The sequence below is a fragment of the Phacochoerus africanus genome, chromosome 9 (genome assembly GCF_016906955.1).
Source record: "Phacochoerus africanus isolate WHEZ1 chromosome 9, ROS_Pafr_v1, whole genome shotgun sequence".
NCBI lineage: Eukaryota > Metazoa > Chordata > Mammalia > Artiodactyla > Suidae > Phacochoerus > Phacochoerus africanus.
In genome coordinates, this window is record NC_062552.1 from 95,357,199 (window position 1) to 95,374,225 (window position 17,027).

General features: G+C 41.8%; 1 protein-coding gene across 3 annotated transcripts in view; it reads right to left on the reverse strand.

Annotated features, from left to right (window-relative positions):
* The window catches only part of DCAF5 (DDB1 and CUL4 associated factor 5), a 93,922-nt gene that overhangs the window by 41,291 nt on the left and 35,604 nt on the right, over positions 1 to 17,027 (reverse strand). For all 3 annotated transcript variants that reach the window (XM_047797564.1, XM_047797565.1, XM_047797566.1), the window contains exon 6: positions 226 to 439. In XM_047797564.1, coding sequence (XP_047653520.1) covers positions 226 to 439 — 214 coding nt within the window. The remainder of the gene's footprint in view (positions 1 to 225; positions 440 to 17,027) is intronic.

A 17,027-nucleotide genomic window follows, 5' to 3' on the forward strand; every position in this document is an offset into this window, starting at 1 on the left:
CAGAGCTAGGTTGCTCAGAACCATATTGTGGTTTATGGTGTGTGCTTCATATTATTCAAAATCAGCTCTGATGAAAAAACTATTAAGCCAGAACATCTCCAGACACTTACTGTTTCCCCTCAATTGTTTTTACCTGAGTGGATAAAGAGAAGTAAAGACCAGTACAGAAAGAACAATCTGAGAGGAAAGCAGGAGTCTGGAATGCAGGAGGCAGAAGGCACTTACCTGGTCACGATCTCCTGCAAAACAGCAGCTTTTCATGGTACAAGAGTTGAAGTAACCCTGATTGTCAAACTGGAAGACAGGCAGGCGGGAGTGGATGTCATAGAGCACAGGGGGCAGGCGACGCCTCAGGGCCAGGAGCTGGGTCCCATTGCTGTTGAATCGCACACTCATGGCACTTTGGAGGGATAGGTTGCCACCGTAGCGCAGGAGAGAACTGGAAGGCAGGAAGCACAGGAATCAAGCATGAGGCAGGCTGGACAAGAATCTGCAAGTCAAACCACTGCATTTCATACCCAGGACCTCTATCAGACTTGCATGTCCGAATTTTGGCATGAAGGCATTTCTATGCACTGAGCTAGAAGGTAATAAAGAGGAAAGACATGACGCCATGATTATGTTAAAAATTATTTAAACTGGAAGTTCTTGTCTTCCATCTCCAAACACTAAGTTACCAGTACATTTATAGGAAAAGAATAATACGAGCATCTTGAAAGAGACATATAAAAATGGTCAGCTCTTTCATTTACCTGAGCTGCATAATCAAACAGATACTCGTCAAGACCCTGTAAAGTCAGTGGTATCCACTCTAACTGGCTAATCATGATGATATTTAAGGAATATATTTACCCTTTAAATTAGAAATACAAGAACTATCAGCAAGAAAGACAGATACTTTAGTTTATTATGGATTTTTAAAAATAATAACCACTTTATTGCTTAAGCATTTATTTTTGAATTTTCAATCTGTTCACAGAGAATTTTTATATTCCATATGGCATGACTCAAGAATAAATATTAAAGAAAAAATTTAAATTAAATACAGAGCAAGCAGTTACAACAATTAGAAAAGCAATTTGACTTGTTTTCCTTTACAATGCCAAACAAATTTATATTTAGCTTTAAAATATACTTTGGCTAACATATATAATTCCATTTATCCAGCTTCACTAGGGAGTGGTATGTTCTGGTTTACCCAATATTCTTCTGTAGTTCATAACATTTCTAAAAAGTCACACAGTGGAGTTCCCATCATGCTCAGCGGTTAACAAACCCAACTAGCATCCATGAGGACGCAGGTTTGATCCCTGGCTCAGTGGGTTAAGGATCTGGCATTGTCATGAGCTGTGGTGTAGGTCGCAGAGGCGGCTTGGATCCCAAGTTGCAGTGGCCCTGGAGTAGGCCAGCGGCTACAGCTCCAATTGGAGCTCTAGCCTGGGATGCTCCATATGCCACGGCCCTAAAAAGACAAAAAGACCAAAACAAAAACAAACAAACAAACAAAAAGTCACACAGTATGGTTCCAAATAACTTATTTTGATGACTCAGAAGATACTTTCAATTTTACAATTAACTAGAATGGCTGTGAACATTAAAAATTATACAGTACTAAAAAAAATTATACAGTACTAGATTAACAAAAGGTGTGTGTTTTATCTTTGTCATAGTCAGTCTCCTTGTTTACGTGGACACTGTTTTATAATGGAGGGATGACTGTTTACTGTCCATGTCATAACTAACTTTTCTTTCTTTAATTCTTAGAGCACTGAATTACTGGTAGGAAGAAAGTGAGATTAAGCAGCACTGGAGATGCTACAGAAATGAGGGCCACATCAGAGCTACTAACTCACTCTGCCACATAAGACACTGGGGTCATGGAAAGAGACTCTAGTAGTTTAAGAAAAAAAAAGTTTCCAAATTTAGAGAATCAGAGCTGGAAAGGGCCTCAAGACAACTAAGTTAGAGTCTGGCAGATTTCAAACATTTTTAAGGAAGAAGTTTTAATAGCATTTACCAAGTGAAACAGTTGTATGCTATGAGAAGAGATTGAATACTGAATGAAAATAATACATTTTCTTTGGTTTCTTTTCTGGCAAGAGAGTGATGAAGAAGATTAAGGGGGCAAGAAAAGATATACCTTGAAAGCACAACTAAACTGAACTAAATAAAACTAAAAAACAAACCTGCAAACAAGCAAAAAAGAAAAAAAAAGGTTTATAAATATGAAAAAAAGTGAATTAAAAGTAATTTGCAATTGGAGTTCTCGTCGTGGCTCAGTGGTTAACGAATCCAACTAGGAACCATGAGGTTATGGGTTCGATCCCTGGCCTTGCTCAGTGGGTTAAGGATCCAGCGTTGCCATGAGCTATGGTGTAGGCTGCAGACGCGGGAACCATGAGGTTACGGGTTCGATCCCTGGCCTTGCTCAGTGGGTTAATGATCCGGCGTTGCCATGAGCTGTGGTGTAGGTTGCAGACGCGGCTCGGATCCTGCGTTGCTGTGGCTCTGGCGTAGGCCGGTGGCTACAGTTCCGATTCAACCCCTCGCCTGGGAACCTCCATATGCCTCAGGAGTGGCCCTAGAAAAAAACACAAAAAGACCAAAAAAAAAAAAGGTAATTTGCAATTATACTGGTGTCTACAGGATTTATAGAAATTACTCCTGTTACTAGTTTTAGCATATTTGACCATTTGACATAATTGAATCCCCAATTTCAGGGTTTTTTCAATATGCTGTTGTGGCTTGGTTAAGAACCAGACATAGTGTCCATGAGGATGTGAGTTTAACCCCTGGCCTCGCTCAGTAGCTTAAGAATCCCGCATTGCTGCAGCTGCAATGTAGGTCGCAGATGCAACTCGGATCCAGTGTTTTTGTAGCTGTGGTATAGGTTCGCATCTGCAGCTCAGATTCAATCCCTAGTCTGCAAACTTCCATATGCTGCAGGTGCGCCATAAAAATAAATAAATAAATAGATAAAATTGTGAGTTCCCATTGTGGCTCATCAGTAACAAATCCGACTAGTATCCATGAGGATGCAGGTTCGATCCTTGGCCTCACTCAGTGAGTTAAAGATATCCAGCGTTGCCGTGAGCTGAGGTATAGGTCGTAGACATGTAGGATCCTGCATTGCTGTGGCTGTGGTGTAGGCTGGCAGCTCCAGCTCTGATTTGACCCCCTAGCTTGGGAACTTCTATACGCCACTAGTGTGGCCCTAAAAAGACCAAAAAAAAAAAAAGTCATCTTTTCTCTGAAACTCAGATATTAATTCTGATTCTGAAGACTTTAATAATGTATTTTTATAAAATTAAATTCATTTTATAATTATTTTACATTATACAGATATACTGAAATGGAGGAGTTCCCGTTGTGGCGCAGTGGTTAACTAATCCGACTAGGACCCATGAGGTTGCAGGTTCTATCCCTGGCCTTGTTCAGTGGGTTAAGAATCTGGCGTTACTGTGAGCTGTGGTGTGGGTGGCAGATGCTGCTCAGATCCCACGTTGCTGTGGCTCTGGCGTAGGCCGGTGGCTATAGCTCTGATTCGACCCCTAGCCTGGGAACCTCCATATGCCACAGGAGTGGGTCAAGAAAAGGCAAAAAGACCAAAAAAAAAAAAAAAAAAAGATATGCTGAAATGGCATGTGGTATAAACCTTTTCAACTGGCAAAATGTTATACAAAATAAAGAGATTATTACTTTTTTTTTTTTTTTTTTAAAGAAAGAAAGGCCATATCCCATGGGAACAGAGAGCTCCTGGACTATAGCACAAAAGAAGCTGCCAACCTGGCCTGGTCAAAAGAGTCTGCACCACCGCTAGCCAGGCAGTCCTGTGTGCCTCCAAAGCAGTCTTCTTACCAGAGAGAAGAAAGCTCTTAGTACCGCAGCTATATATGGAAACAGCCTTGGACTGTTTAATCCTTATGTCTGGAATATAAGGAAAGAGAAAAGTGACCTAGAAAATGGTCCCTAGAACTCCAAATATCAAGGAGAAGCCTGGTACCTCTGCAGGCCCCAAGTAATAATCCCTGCAGAGCAATGTCCTAAACGCTCCCCCACATACAGAGAATGAATGATGGGGCTGTCAGAGGTCAGGCACTTCCCTGACAGGGTGTCCTAGTTGCACAGATATGTGGTGTTATCTAAACACTGAGCTCAAAAACAATGAGAGTCTTTCAATTCAAGATCAGCATGGAGTGTGCAAACAAACCAGCATCTGCAGGACTGAAAAGGAGGTGGGGGTGGAAACAAGACTCAACAAAAAGAAACTTGGCCAGCCCCACCAGCCACAGCAGCAGGGGTTTGCATCAGCTCAGGCATCCCTGACAGGAAAGCTCAGGCCCCTGGCAAACGCCCTTTCCATCTGTTAAAAGGAACTTCCTCTGCAGATTCTGGTCAGGCCTGCAGGAGGCTGGCATCCGAGTCCATCCCATTCCCACCCAAGCTTCTATCAATGTCTGCAATCTGGCAACTTTACAGGGTGTTTATGAGCTCCAGGAGAGTCACAAACTTTTCTCTTGCCCATGCTTCCGGGCAGGGATCTTCTCTCTCTCACACAGAGACATAGGTAGGTACATAGGAATCTTGCTCCTAGAGTATTTAAGGTGCAGCTACCTAAAACTGTAGCAGCAGCTATTAAAACTGAAAAATTCACGTTTGGGTGCCAAAATCCTTTCAGAGGGATAGAGTGAACCTGAAATTCAGAGAGTGAGTTAACTAATTTCTCAGCGGGGTTCTGCAGCTGGTTCCTCCTATGAGGAGATAAGAATGATCTAGTTGGAGTTCCCGTCATGGCTCAGTGGTTAACGAATCCGACCAGGAACTGTGAGGTTGCAGGATCGATCCCTGGCCTCGGCTCAGTGGGTTAAGGATCCAGCATTGCCGTGAGCTATGGTGTAGGTCACAGAGGAGGCTCGGATCTGGCGTTGCCACGGCTGTGGTGTAGGCCAGCGGCGGCTACAGCTCTGATTAGACTCCTAGCCTGGGAACCTCCATATGCCAGGGGTGCGGCCCTAGAAAAGACAAAAAAAAAAAAAGGAGGAATGATCTATTTTATCAGGAAGAGAAGGCTTAGAAGGGGGACAAAAATTGGGGTAAACAAAAAAAGGATCAGAGTTCCACTCTACCAATAATGCCTAAAATGTCTTTTTTCTTGTCTTTAACATATTCCCTGAAGGAGAATATAACCATAAGCTTACCTCCTATGGCTGTGAGTATGTTCCTGTTTTGTTAATAAGTTCCATTTGTGTTATATTTTAGAACCCATGTATAAGTGATATCATGTATTTGTCTTCTCTTTCTGACTTACTTCGCTTAGTATGATAATCTCTAGTTGCACCCATGTTGCTGCAAATGACATTATTTCATTCTTTTTTATGGCTGAGTAGTATTCCATTCTGTGTGTGTGTGTGTGTGTGTGTGTGTGTGTGTGTGTGTGTGTGTGTGTGTGTGTGTGTGTGTGTGCGTGTGTACCACATCTTCCTTAATCATTTCTTTTAGGTGAGTTCCAAGTGGAAGAACTTTGTCTTTCTCTTCCGTTTTTTTCTAATACAGTTCTCAGTTCTAAGACTGAAACTTCTCTAGAGAACCATTGGACAACAAGCCTGAGAAAGACACACTGTCATTTATGACTGAACAAACTCATATTTCCCTCAGAATATAATCCAACTGCCAAGCCTCTCTGGCTTGAAATATAGATACAGATTCAGTGTCCACGGTAAAATTTCTTTTCCTTTTTGAATACCCAGAATCTTTTTTTCTTTTTAGGGCTACACCTGTGGCATATGCAAGTTCCTGGGCTAGGGATCAAATAGGGAGCTGTGCTGCTGGCCTACACCATAGCCACAGCAATGCGGGATCCAAGCAGCATCTTCGATCTACTCTGCAGCTTTCGGCAATGACAGATTCTTAACCCACTGAGCAATGCCACAGCTCATGGCAACACTGGATCCCTGACCCACTGACCAAGGCCAGGGGTCAAACCTACATCTCATGGATACTAGTCAGATTCTTAACCCACTGAGCCGAAACGAGAAATACCCCTCTCACACACATTTTTTTTAACATTTAAAAATTTGTTTGACTGAGATTGGCAGAAGGGCTGGACTAAATTTCTGATAAAAAGACTTTTAGGTAATCAAATGGCATATCTAGTCCCTCCATGAAGCAAATAGAGATGGAAGACATTGTAGTGCTTTTAAGCATGTTCCAGAACAGGGACATGACCAGAAAAGAAGTAATTTAGAGCCCAAGTTTTTGCGTTTGGTTCAGAGAATCCCAAAAGCCACATATAACCAATGAAGATCTCAAAATGAATTAAGAGATAACATATTTATTCTAGTATATACTCATGCCTTTTCTATAGAATTAGTGACTTAGCATTTATTATCTAGCATTTATTCATCTCAGTTCACCAGATAACCTGGCTTATTCAAAACCCCCTTCACTCCAAGCTGTGGAAAATAGAGAGGGGTTTCATAGCCATTTAATCTTCATCTTAAACTATTCTTGGCCCTACCTTCTGATAGATGTTACACAGTATCAGCCCTGACACCACAGTGTATAAAACTGGAGAGGGAGGAGTTCCCGTCGTGGCGCAGTGGTTAACGAATCCAACTAGGAACCATGAGGTTGCGGGTTCAGTCCCTGCCCTTGCTCAGTGGGTTAACGATCCGGCGTTGCCGTGAGCTGTGGTGTAGGTTGCAGATGTGGCTCGGATCCCGCGCTGCTGTGGCTCTGGCGTAGGCCGGTGGCTACAGCTCCAATTCGACCCCTAGCCTGGGAACCTCCATATGCCGTGGGAGCGGCCCAAAGAAATAGCAAAAAAAAAAAAAAAAAAACTGGAGAGGGAGAGTTTAATGAATAGCAGTTGGCAGGAGGAAGAAAAAGGAAAGGGGAAGGCAGGAGATTGAGAAGGCAGTTGCTACAACAGTAACAGTGCAGAAGGAGTGGGTAGGGATACAGGCAGGTAAACAGGCAGCTCCTGATGGCAGAAGAAGAAACTGGGCGGACGTGCTTACTGTTAGGGTACAAGGCCACAAAGCTGGAGGAATGTTAAAGGGGAAGGAGGTAAAGTCCAGAAAAAAAAAATCCTAAGCAGAAGAGGATCTGAAAACAAAAATTACAAGTTTGTACCTTCTACAAGAATACTTATGCCAACAGTTGAAAACAAGAGAAGGGATGAAAGTAAAGGGGAGAGAAGGCCAAAGTGCTGACTGATGAGACTTGATTACGGAAGATAGCCGGTTCATACAGGAGCCACTTATCAAGAATGTACCCAAAAACCAGTTACCTTTAGTTGGCAATATTATAAATGTTTTAGGATAATGGCTTTCAAACTTTTTTTTAATAGTAACCCTTTGTAATAAGTACTTTTGGGGGGGCCACACCCATGGCATGTAGAAAATCCCAGGCCAGGGATCAAACTCGCGCCACAGCTGTGACAATGCCAATCCTTAACCACTGAGCCACCGTGGAACTCATGTAATAAGTACATTTTATACTGCATTCTAGTACACTAATATTTACTCAGCAAAAATTCATTAAACGTGGAGTTCCTGCTGTGGCTCAGCAGTAATGAACGTGTCTAGTATCCATGAGGATGAAGGTTCAATCCCTGGCCTCCCTCAGTGGGTCAAGGATTCGGGCATTGCCATGAGCTGTGGTGAAGGCTACAGAGGAGGCTGGGATCTGGTGTTGCTGTGGCTGTGGTGTAGGCTGGCAGCTGTAGCTCTGATTCGATCCCTAGCCTGGGAACTTTCAAATGCCATAGGGGTGGCAATAAGAAGATGGGGGGGGGGAACCTTCGCTAAACAACTTAGTGCCCACTATGTGCAATGCAAACTTTCCATTTTTTATCTAATCAATACTTGTGACCATTTAAATCAATTTCATGGCCCAGTAGATTACTGAAAGAGCTTCCTACCTTATCTCCTTATTTCCATTCTTGGCCCATGTTTCAGTTAATCCTGAACAAAACAGCCAGAAGTGCCAAACTATAAGTCAGATCACATCATTCCTTCACTGAAAATCATCCAGTGTTTTCCCATTTCAATCAGATTAAAACTCAAATTCCTGATAATGCCAACAAGGCCCTGGTTAACACTCCCCACCCCCATCCCTTACGTCTTTGACTCAACCGCCTAGCACTCGTCTTCCCTTACTCTACCTCAGCCACAAAGCCATGCCTCCTCACTGTCCTTAGAACATGCCACTCATGCTTCCACTTCAGGGCATTTGCACTTGCAGATCCTCCCCAGATATGAGCATGGTTCATTTACTTACCTCTTTATTCAGGTATCTTCAATTAGCCTCTCCTGATACCCTATGCAAAAACACAACTTCCCCAAATCTCCATCTCCCTTGCCTGCTTATTTTTCTCTACTACATGAATCACCATCTAACATACCATATATTTTTACCTATTTGTTTTGTTTCTTATTTGTCCTTTCCCACTAGACTATTTTACCTTTTATATCTTTTTTTGTGTATACCAAGTACTTAAACAGCGCCAGACACATCATAGGTATTCAATAAATAGCTGCTGCATGATCTAATGGATCATGAGTAGCAATCTGAAAAACCCTGAGAACATTAAAACAAAACAAAACAACAGACTCCACCAAGGTTCACCTGACATTTGTCTGCCCAGGAAACCTCATCTTGAGAGGCAAGAGCAGAGCAGCATAAAATAAGAAAAACAGGGAGGTTTGGAGATCATCTGAGTCAAAGTTTTCTTTCGGGGGCAAAGACCTGTGGCCCAGAAAGTAAAATGATTTGCCAGTGACAACGTAGGACTCCCCCTCTTCACTGATACCACCACACATCTTTCATATGGTTGAATTTGAGATGAATTTATCTACCTGCAAATAGGCAGCCAACTAGATGGAAGAGTTTAACAGGTAAATGGCTATCTTAATTATACCTTGTACTTCAAAGCAAGTTTCTGATATGTATAGAATAAAATTTCAAAAGGAAAATTAATAGTTTAATTTAGGAAGTCAGTAACAAGCTAAAAACAAAATTCACCTATCACATTTCAGAATGTGGACAGTGAATTCTACAGGCTTTGAACACATGCCCTATCCAATTATAATCTAAAAAATTATAGCTCTGGGAACTGTATGATGGAGCATGATGGAGGATAACGTGAGAAAAAGAATGTATACATGTATGTGTGATAGGGTCACTTTGCTGTATAGTAGAATATTGACAGAACACTGCAAACCAGCTATAATGAAAAAAATTAAAATCAATAAAAAAAATTTAGACTGACGGATATACTGAAACCAACAAGAAGATATATTAATTAGACTACAGGATTTAGGTAATTTTTTTATACCTTTCATTTTATTTTCCAAATTTTTCTACAATGAACTTCTGTAATCAGAAGAAAACACATTATCTTAAAATGTCACATTCCTTCTCAAACACACATTCCTTCTCCTCAAATACATTCCTTCTTTAATTGAGACCACAAAAGATAGCTCTGAGAAAAGTATGAGAGTGGGAAATTTAAAGACCTTCTTTCTTCTTCTTCTTTTTTTTTTTTTTGGTCTTTTTAGGGCCACAACCATGGCATATGGAGGTTCTCAGGCTAGGAGTCAAATCAGAGCTGCAGTGCAGGTCTACGCCACAGCCATGGCAACACTGGATCTGAACTGCATCTGCGATCTATGCCGCACCTTGCGGCAAAGCCAGATCCTTAACCCACTGAGTGAAGCCAGGGATAGAACATGTATCCTCACAGACGCTAAGTTGGGTTCTTAACTTGCTGAGCCACAACAGGAACTCCCATAGGTTAATTATTGAAGCTGTGTGCTAGGTATAATGGAGTTTATTTTACTATTCTACTTATTTATATGTATGTGAATTGTTTTTAATATAGAAATTTTTTTTAAAAGAAAAAAGTTCAGATTTGATTTTAAAATGAGAAAGCTTACTTGATATAGGGACTTCTGAATAATATCACCACCTCCTGAATAACAAGAGTTGGGGAGTATTAAAGGGAAATATAAACTGGGACATGCCTCCAGAACTCCCACCCATTCACCAGATATTCCCCAAATGCTCTGATCTGAAGCTGTCTCTTGCTATAAAAAGGCATATTTGTGCTTGTTGAGAAGGAATGGACACAGGGAATCTCTGGCCTAAAGCCCAAAGACCCTGGGTCCAAATGAACACAGCAGCAAATTCAACACAAACTTCTGAGTAATCACAATTTCCACCTTTCAGGATAAGCTGCAAAATCACCAAGGGTGTCTGTTGAAAAATGGCAGATTCACAGGCCTGCCTCAGACCAACAATTCAACCCCCAGGTCTGTGCTCCAGGAAGCAGCACTTTAACAACTTCCCTAGGTGATTCTGATGCCCTCTAAAGTCTGAAAATCACTGGGTTAAGATAGAGGCCCTGGTGTCTTCCAGTGGACAAAGCTAATTCTAGAGCTCCACCTTGTGGCCTAAAAGCTAGAGAGCAACTTTGCCAGAAGTTGACAAGCATCCAAGGCCCAGCAAGAACTCTTGCAACCTCCTCTAAGGGTTTATTCCTTACAGATGACTTTTGTTTGTTTGTGTGTTTGTTTTTTTAGGGCCACAGCCATGGCATATGCAAGTTACTAGGCTGGGGTCAAATGAGAGCTGCAGCTGCCGACCTACACCACAGCCACAGCAACACCACATCCAAGCCACATCTGCAACCTAGGCTGTACCTTGGGGCAATGCTGGATCCTTAACACACTGAGTGAGGCCAGGGATAGAACCCACAACCTCATGGGCACTATGTTGGGTTCTTAATCTGCTGAGCCACAACAGGAACTCCACAGATGACATTTTGATCCATGTCATTACACTCTGGGAGTTCATACATCCAGAAAACATGATACAAGCTTTGAAAATACATACTATTTGGGGATGGGTGCAACCCTGTGCATTCATTCAGTATTTACTGAGTGTCCATAACATTCTAAGCATTATGCTAGGCAATTGAGATTAAAGATGAATGAAACTTGCCCCATCCTTAAGACACCACAGAAAAACAGGGTAATAGTACAGATTAGGACAAGAGCTTCCTTTCTGAGGAGGAATTCCTGGGCACTGGAAGGAAATAAAAGACATAATGTTGGTCTATCTGGAGATAAAATACAGTCACATTAAAGATAATCAATGATGGTATAAGCAGTGACAGACATGTAACATGAATGCCACAAGGCATAATGACTTTATAGAGGCTGAAAGTTTCATTCATTCAACACATACTCTGTGCCAAAAGTCATCCAGGTGCTTGCAACACAGTGAGTATATAGGAGTTTCCATCATGGCTCAGCAGTAACAAATCTGACTAGTATCCATAAGGATGCAGGTTCGATCCCCGGCCTCACTCAGTGGGTCGGGATCCGGCGTTGCTGTGAGTTGTGGTGTAGGTCGAAGATGCGGCTCAGATCCCGTGTTGCCGTGGCTGTGGCATAGGCCAGCAGCTGCAGCTCCAATTCGATCCCTACCCTGGGAACTTCCAAATGCTGCACCTGTGGCCCTAAAAAGACCAAAAAAAAAAAAAAAGAGTATACAACAGGTGATCTAGTAAGGACATTTGTCTTGATGGGCTTCCATTTGATCTTGCAGAGTAACTAGGATGTGAATAGGAAAGGAAAAAGGAGAAATTCTCCTCCATGTGTGTTTGTACATAGAGGGGGAGTTAAAAGGCGAGAAGGGACACTGCCACCACAGAAGGGGTTGACTGCTTACTTAACAAGTTTTTATTTCATCCAGTAAATAAGGTCAATGTTCATTCCAGAAAACGATTTTCTTGGAGCATGCCACACTATCAATTCTGGATATATGGCCATAAACAAAGATAAGAAGAAAGCAGGTTAAGAAGCCAGGGTTAAGAAGCCAGTGTAGTCAACCACTTTATAGAAGAGTGACACAGATCTGAAACAGCAGGGACTTGGACTTTAAGAACTGAAAACGGTGACCAGGCACTAACACAAAGCAAGGCTAGTTATGGCAGAGGGAGGGAGAGACAGAAAACCCAAAAGGGACTCTGAAATTTCAGCCAGGATGATTACAAGAGTGATGGTAAGATTAATAAAAACAAAAGAACTTAAGAAAGGATACAGGTGTAGGGAAAAAACAAGCTTTTACTTCAGGTTTCAGTAGATGGAACATTTGCCTGAGTATTGTGTATGTACATACAGATAGTAAAGATGGGTGAGCAGGAGAATAAAGAAAGCAGAGCACAAGTGCCTCTTCCAGCCTTTGAAGTTGAACTCCTGGGCTCTATTCTCCCATAATAGTATGAGCAACTCTCAAATGCAATGTGGCAGAGGTTGCCTGTATTCAAATTAAGAGTAACGCTTTATTTGGTCTCTACAGAAGCAGGATTGGCACAGGCCCAGAGAACAGACATTTAGGCCCCAAAGCCAGGTAAGTTACTAAGATAATTTCTTTCTGATAGTAGAAATTAGCACTCATTGCCCATTCTCAGATGTGTCATTTATACAACATGCAAAATCACCAACTTACAAGGTAGGTTTTATAGGAATTCCTGGCTTGTCCTAGTTTTATTGTTGAGTGAGAAAGAACATTTTCTTTATTATCCTTGTCAAAGCAAGACATTGTTACCTGTCACAGAATTAACAGCTCCTGACAAAAACTGACAGAAACTAAAGATATGAGAAGGGAGAGAGGTGGTAAGTGAGCAGACAGCTAAAACAAGCAATGCAAACGGTGAGACAAGGTGAGTTACAGCTGAGGAAACCACTTCTTCTGAACACTTTGGATGCTCAAGGAGCTTAGGTCTGAAAACTGTTCAGAAGCCACTGCAATAGTCCAAAGCAAGACATCATAACTGGGATGCTAGCAGTGATAAAGGACAGGATGATTGTGAAAAGATACCAGCAGAAACAGTGTAAATGAAATAAATGAAACCTCACCCAAACATGCAATATATACTTGTATATATGACGTTTTCTCTTATCCAGTCACCTGTACTCAAGTTCCCCACCCTATGGCCCTCTCATCATCACTTGTATCCCCAAAGCAGACTTTCAAACTCCAGTGACTACATGGCCAGGGAAGTAGTATTAAAGAGAAAAGCACACTTGGATTAAGACATTAAGCAGAAGTGGAACCCCTAACACATCTTAAAAGTTTAAAGAGGAACCCGACTCAACTTTGGCAGACTGTTGAGATATGAGAATAAAGGTCCAATGGTGTCAGATTTTTTTTTTTTTTTTTTTTTTGCTTTTTAGGTCCACACCTGAGGCATATGGAAGTTCCCAGGCTAGGGGTCAAATCAGTTGCCAGCCTACACCACAGCCACAGCAACATCAGACCCCTGACCCACTGAGAGAGGCCTGGGATCAAACCTGCATCCTCACGAATACTAGTTGGATTCATTTCCATTGTGCCACAATGGGAACTCCTGATCTTTTTCAAGAGATGTTATAAATTGTGGAGTTCCCGTCGTGGCGCAGTGGCTAACGAATCTGACTAGAAACCATGGGATTGAGGGTTCGATCCCTGGCCTTGCTCAGTGGGTCGAGGATCCGGAGTTGCTGTGAGCTGTGGTGTAGGTTGCAGACGGCTTGGATCCCGAGTTGCTGTGGCTCTGGCGTAGGCCGGTGGCTACAGCTCTGATAAGACCCCTAGCCTGGGAACCTCCATATGCCACGGGAGCGGCCCTAGCAAAGGCAAGAAGACCAAAAAAAAAAAAAAGAGAGAGATGTTATAAATTGTAATTTTTCTGTGTAACTTTCCAAACACTATTACTTCATGTAAGCCAAACAAAATATCTCCATGGGTTATCTCCATGAATTTGGCCTCTGGGGCAACTAGTTTACAATCCCTGTTCTAAAGCTTTATAAAAGAAAAATAAGTAGCATGTCAAGTTTTTCAGGTCAGGAGAGCAAGAAACTTGGAATGTCAGTATGTAGACTGGGTCTGCGCCAGAAGACAGTGAAAAGGGAGGCAGAAAGTCTAAAGGACTCAGACTTCAGAGTTGGATAGATCTTTATTAGAAAAATTTCAGAGGAATTCTAACAGCATTATTCCAAGGAGGCATAGATGAAAGAAAACTAATGTAGACGGGGCTCCTAGTTGATTTAAAAGAGGAGAGGATATAATATACATACATGATTGTTACTTCATTTTTCTGTACCTTGATTTCCGTATTAAAACAAGAATAATAGAATCTACTTCGTAAGGTGGTCATAAGCATTAAACAAGGAATTATTCATGTAACTGTCATTATCTCTAGCAAGTAATGCTCAATAAATGTCATCTATTATTTATTATTATGCGGCACTGAGAGGCAGTCACATGCTCAAGATCACATAGCTATTAAGGTGTACTGCCTGGCTTTGTACCCAGGATGGAGCTTCAGATTTGACTCTCTAAACCATCAAGCTCTTCTGCCTCCCTTTCCTTCAATGGGCTAGCTTCTTAATTTGTACAATGAGGAAGTCAGATCAGATGATAACTAAAGGCCCTTTTAGAATTGGTATTTTACTCTACCTTCCAGCCAACCTTCTTATCAGCTTCCTTCAGGGCAGTAGTGGGACAAAAGCGATCCTATTCACACTCTTGCGGGCTATCTAGCAAACATATGAGATTATGAGAGCGAGCTTAGCTCTGAGTAGGGCAGAGAAGCCATTCCAGTATGGAGTCATCTATCAGGTAAGCTAGGAATGAAAAGCTAGCCAATGTGAGGCCCCCTTATTGTTCCACAGAGATTATATTTGTTTCCAGGAGGCCAGTGGGCCATTGGAGTAGGCCCACAATTCACATAAGTGCCCAAGTTATTATAAGTTGGAAGTCACTTACAAGCTTACTGAGGAACCGCAAGAGGCTCTAAATCTATCTTTGTAACATCAAATGACTCGTCCTCTTGGGGTTCCAGGGTCTCTATGAGAACCTGATAAAAGCGCTCTGTCCCTAGGAAAAAATGCTACATGTGCTCACTCAGATAAGCAAGCACATGATTTTACCCGCCATTATGAGAGGTGTACAAATTCTCTAAAATCTTTCCCTAGACTTTACATATCCCTGAAATAGATCTATCTTGTTCCAGGCTTGTTGTCCCAGGGGATTCAGAATTGTCCCAAGATCTGGGTTGGGGTTTCTAGGCAGCTGTGTTCAAGACACAAAATCATCTATTGAAACTCAGCCTAATTAATCCTGCATGGAAAAAACAAAGGGCCATCTCTTCATCCCCCACACCAACTTGTACTTAGAGAATTCAAACAGAAAAGACAGTTTCTTCTCCAAACAACAGTGGATGTGAAGCACAGGACTCTAAGCATATTTCATACCCCTTTCCTGCCTCATATCCATTAAACCTTAGAAAAGGTGAAAGAAACAGGTAAAAATGTCCTGATTTCCACAGCCCTCTGCTCCTCCTTTTACTCCAAGGAAGGAGTCAGTTGAGATTATCAATTAGCTTTATTAGATGTTTTCTCCCATGTGGGCTTTGAAAACTATAGGTTGCCAAAGAAACCACATAACCTCACCCTTAAATGAGAAGTAATCAAAACAAGAAGACAATACTTCTCCCCCATAAGACTTGCAACAGCTTAAGTCAGTTGATGAAGATCTGGAGACACATGTAGCCTGGTGGAGTTGGTAAGTTTGTAAATCAGTGCAGCCTTCAGGGGTGTGGGAAAAGTTGACAACTTTTTACAAAAAATATAAAAACATACACTCTTTGATGCATCAGTTCCTTAGATATTTTTGCAAAGGTAGGCCAAGATAGATGTGCAACCAGGTTCAATGCAGCATACTTTATAAATGGCCCAAACAGGAAACTCTAAGTCTGGTTGTCTGGCAGATCACATGAATAGAATTCCATGTAGTCATTAACAATGTGCTAGATCTCTAAGTGCTAATATGAAAAAAAGCTCCAGGACATATTACTAATTGAAAAAAGCTGAAAACAGTGGTATTATTACGTGGTTCCTTTAGTCTAAATCTCTTTAAGGATATACACTCTCTATGCTCATTATACATATTAAATGATGTTTTCGACAGATAGATAAGAAACTGTTCACTGCAGTTACCTTCAGAGAGAGTGACTAAAGACAACGAAAGAGAAGAGCCTTACTGATATAAAACATTAAAAAAATATACAAGTAGCAGAGATAACCTTGAGATAGGATTTTGTGTGTGTGTCTTTTTAGGACCACACCCAAGGCATATGGACGCTCCCAGGCTAGGGGTTGAGTCAGAGCTGTAGCTGCCTGCCTACACCATAGCCACAGCAACACCAGATCCGAGCCGTGTCTACGACCTACACCACAGCTCACAGCAATGCCGGGTCCTTAACCCACTGAGCGAGGCCAGGGATTGAACCCACAACCTCATGGTTCATAGTTGGATTCATTAACCACTGAGCCATGACAGGAACTCCCCCTTTTCATTTTTCTAGTTATACTTTTCTAGATATAGACAGACCCTAATCTATAAAGCAATAAATGGAATAAAAGCACAGAGCATGGGAAAAAAAGGACCCAATAAAAAATATGTATATATGTGTGTGTGTGTGTATGTGTATACACATATATATAAAGCAACAACCTCACTTAGAATTTTTTAAAAAGAAAGAAGCGGAGTTCCCTTGTGGTGCAGCAGGTTAAGGATCTGGCATTGTCACTGTAGTGGCTCAGGTCGCTGCTGTGGCATGGGTTTGATTCCTGGCTCAGGAAATCCCACATGCCATGGGTCTGGGCAAAAAAAAAAAAAAAAAAAAAAGAAGAAGAAGAAGAAGAAAGAAAGAAGCCATATTTAGTGGGAGGCAAAAAGAAAGAGGAGGAGGGTCCAAATATAATGCACAGCAGGAAGCTGGTGGAGGAAAATTGAGAGGAGAATTAACATTCAACCCCCTCTTCTCTCTCAAGACACTGCTGACATCATGAACTACTCAAGCTTTCCACTGGGCTCAGGCCCCTCTCCAGTTGCCAGCTATTCATTACAATTATCAGTATGGGAGGTAACAGGTTGGGAAAAAGCTGATGTCGTTGGTCCAAATTCTGCCC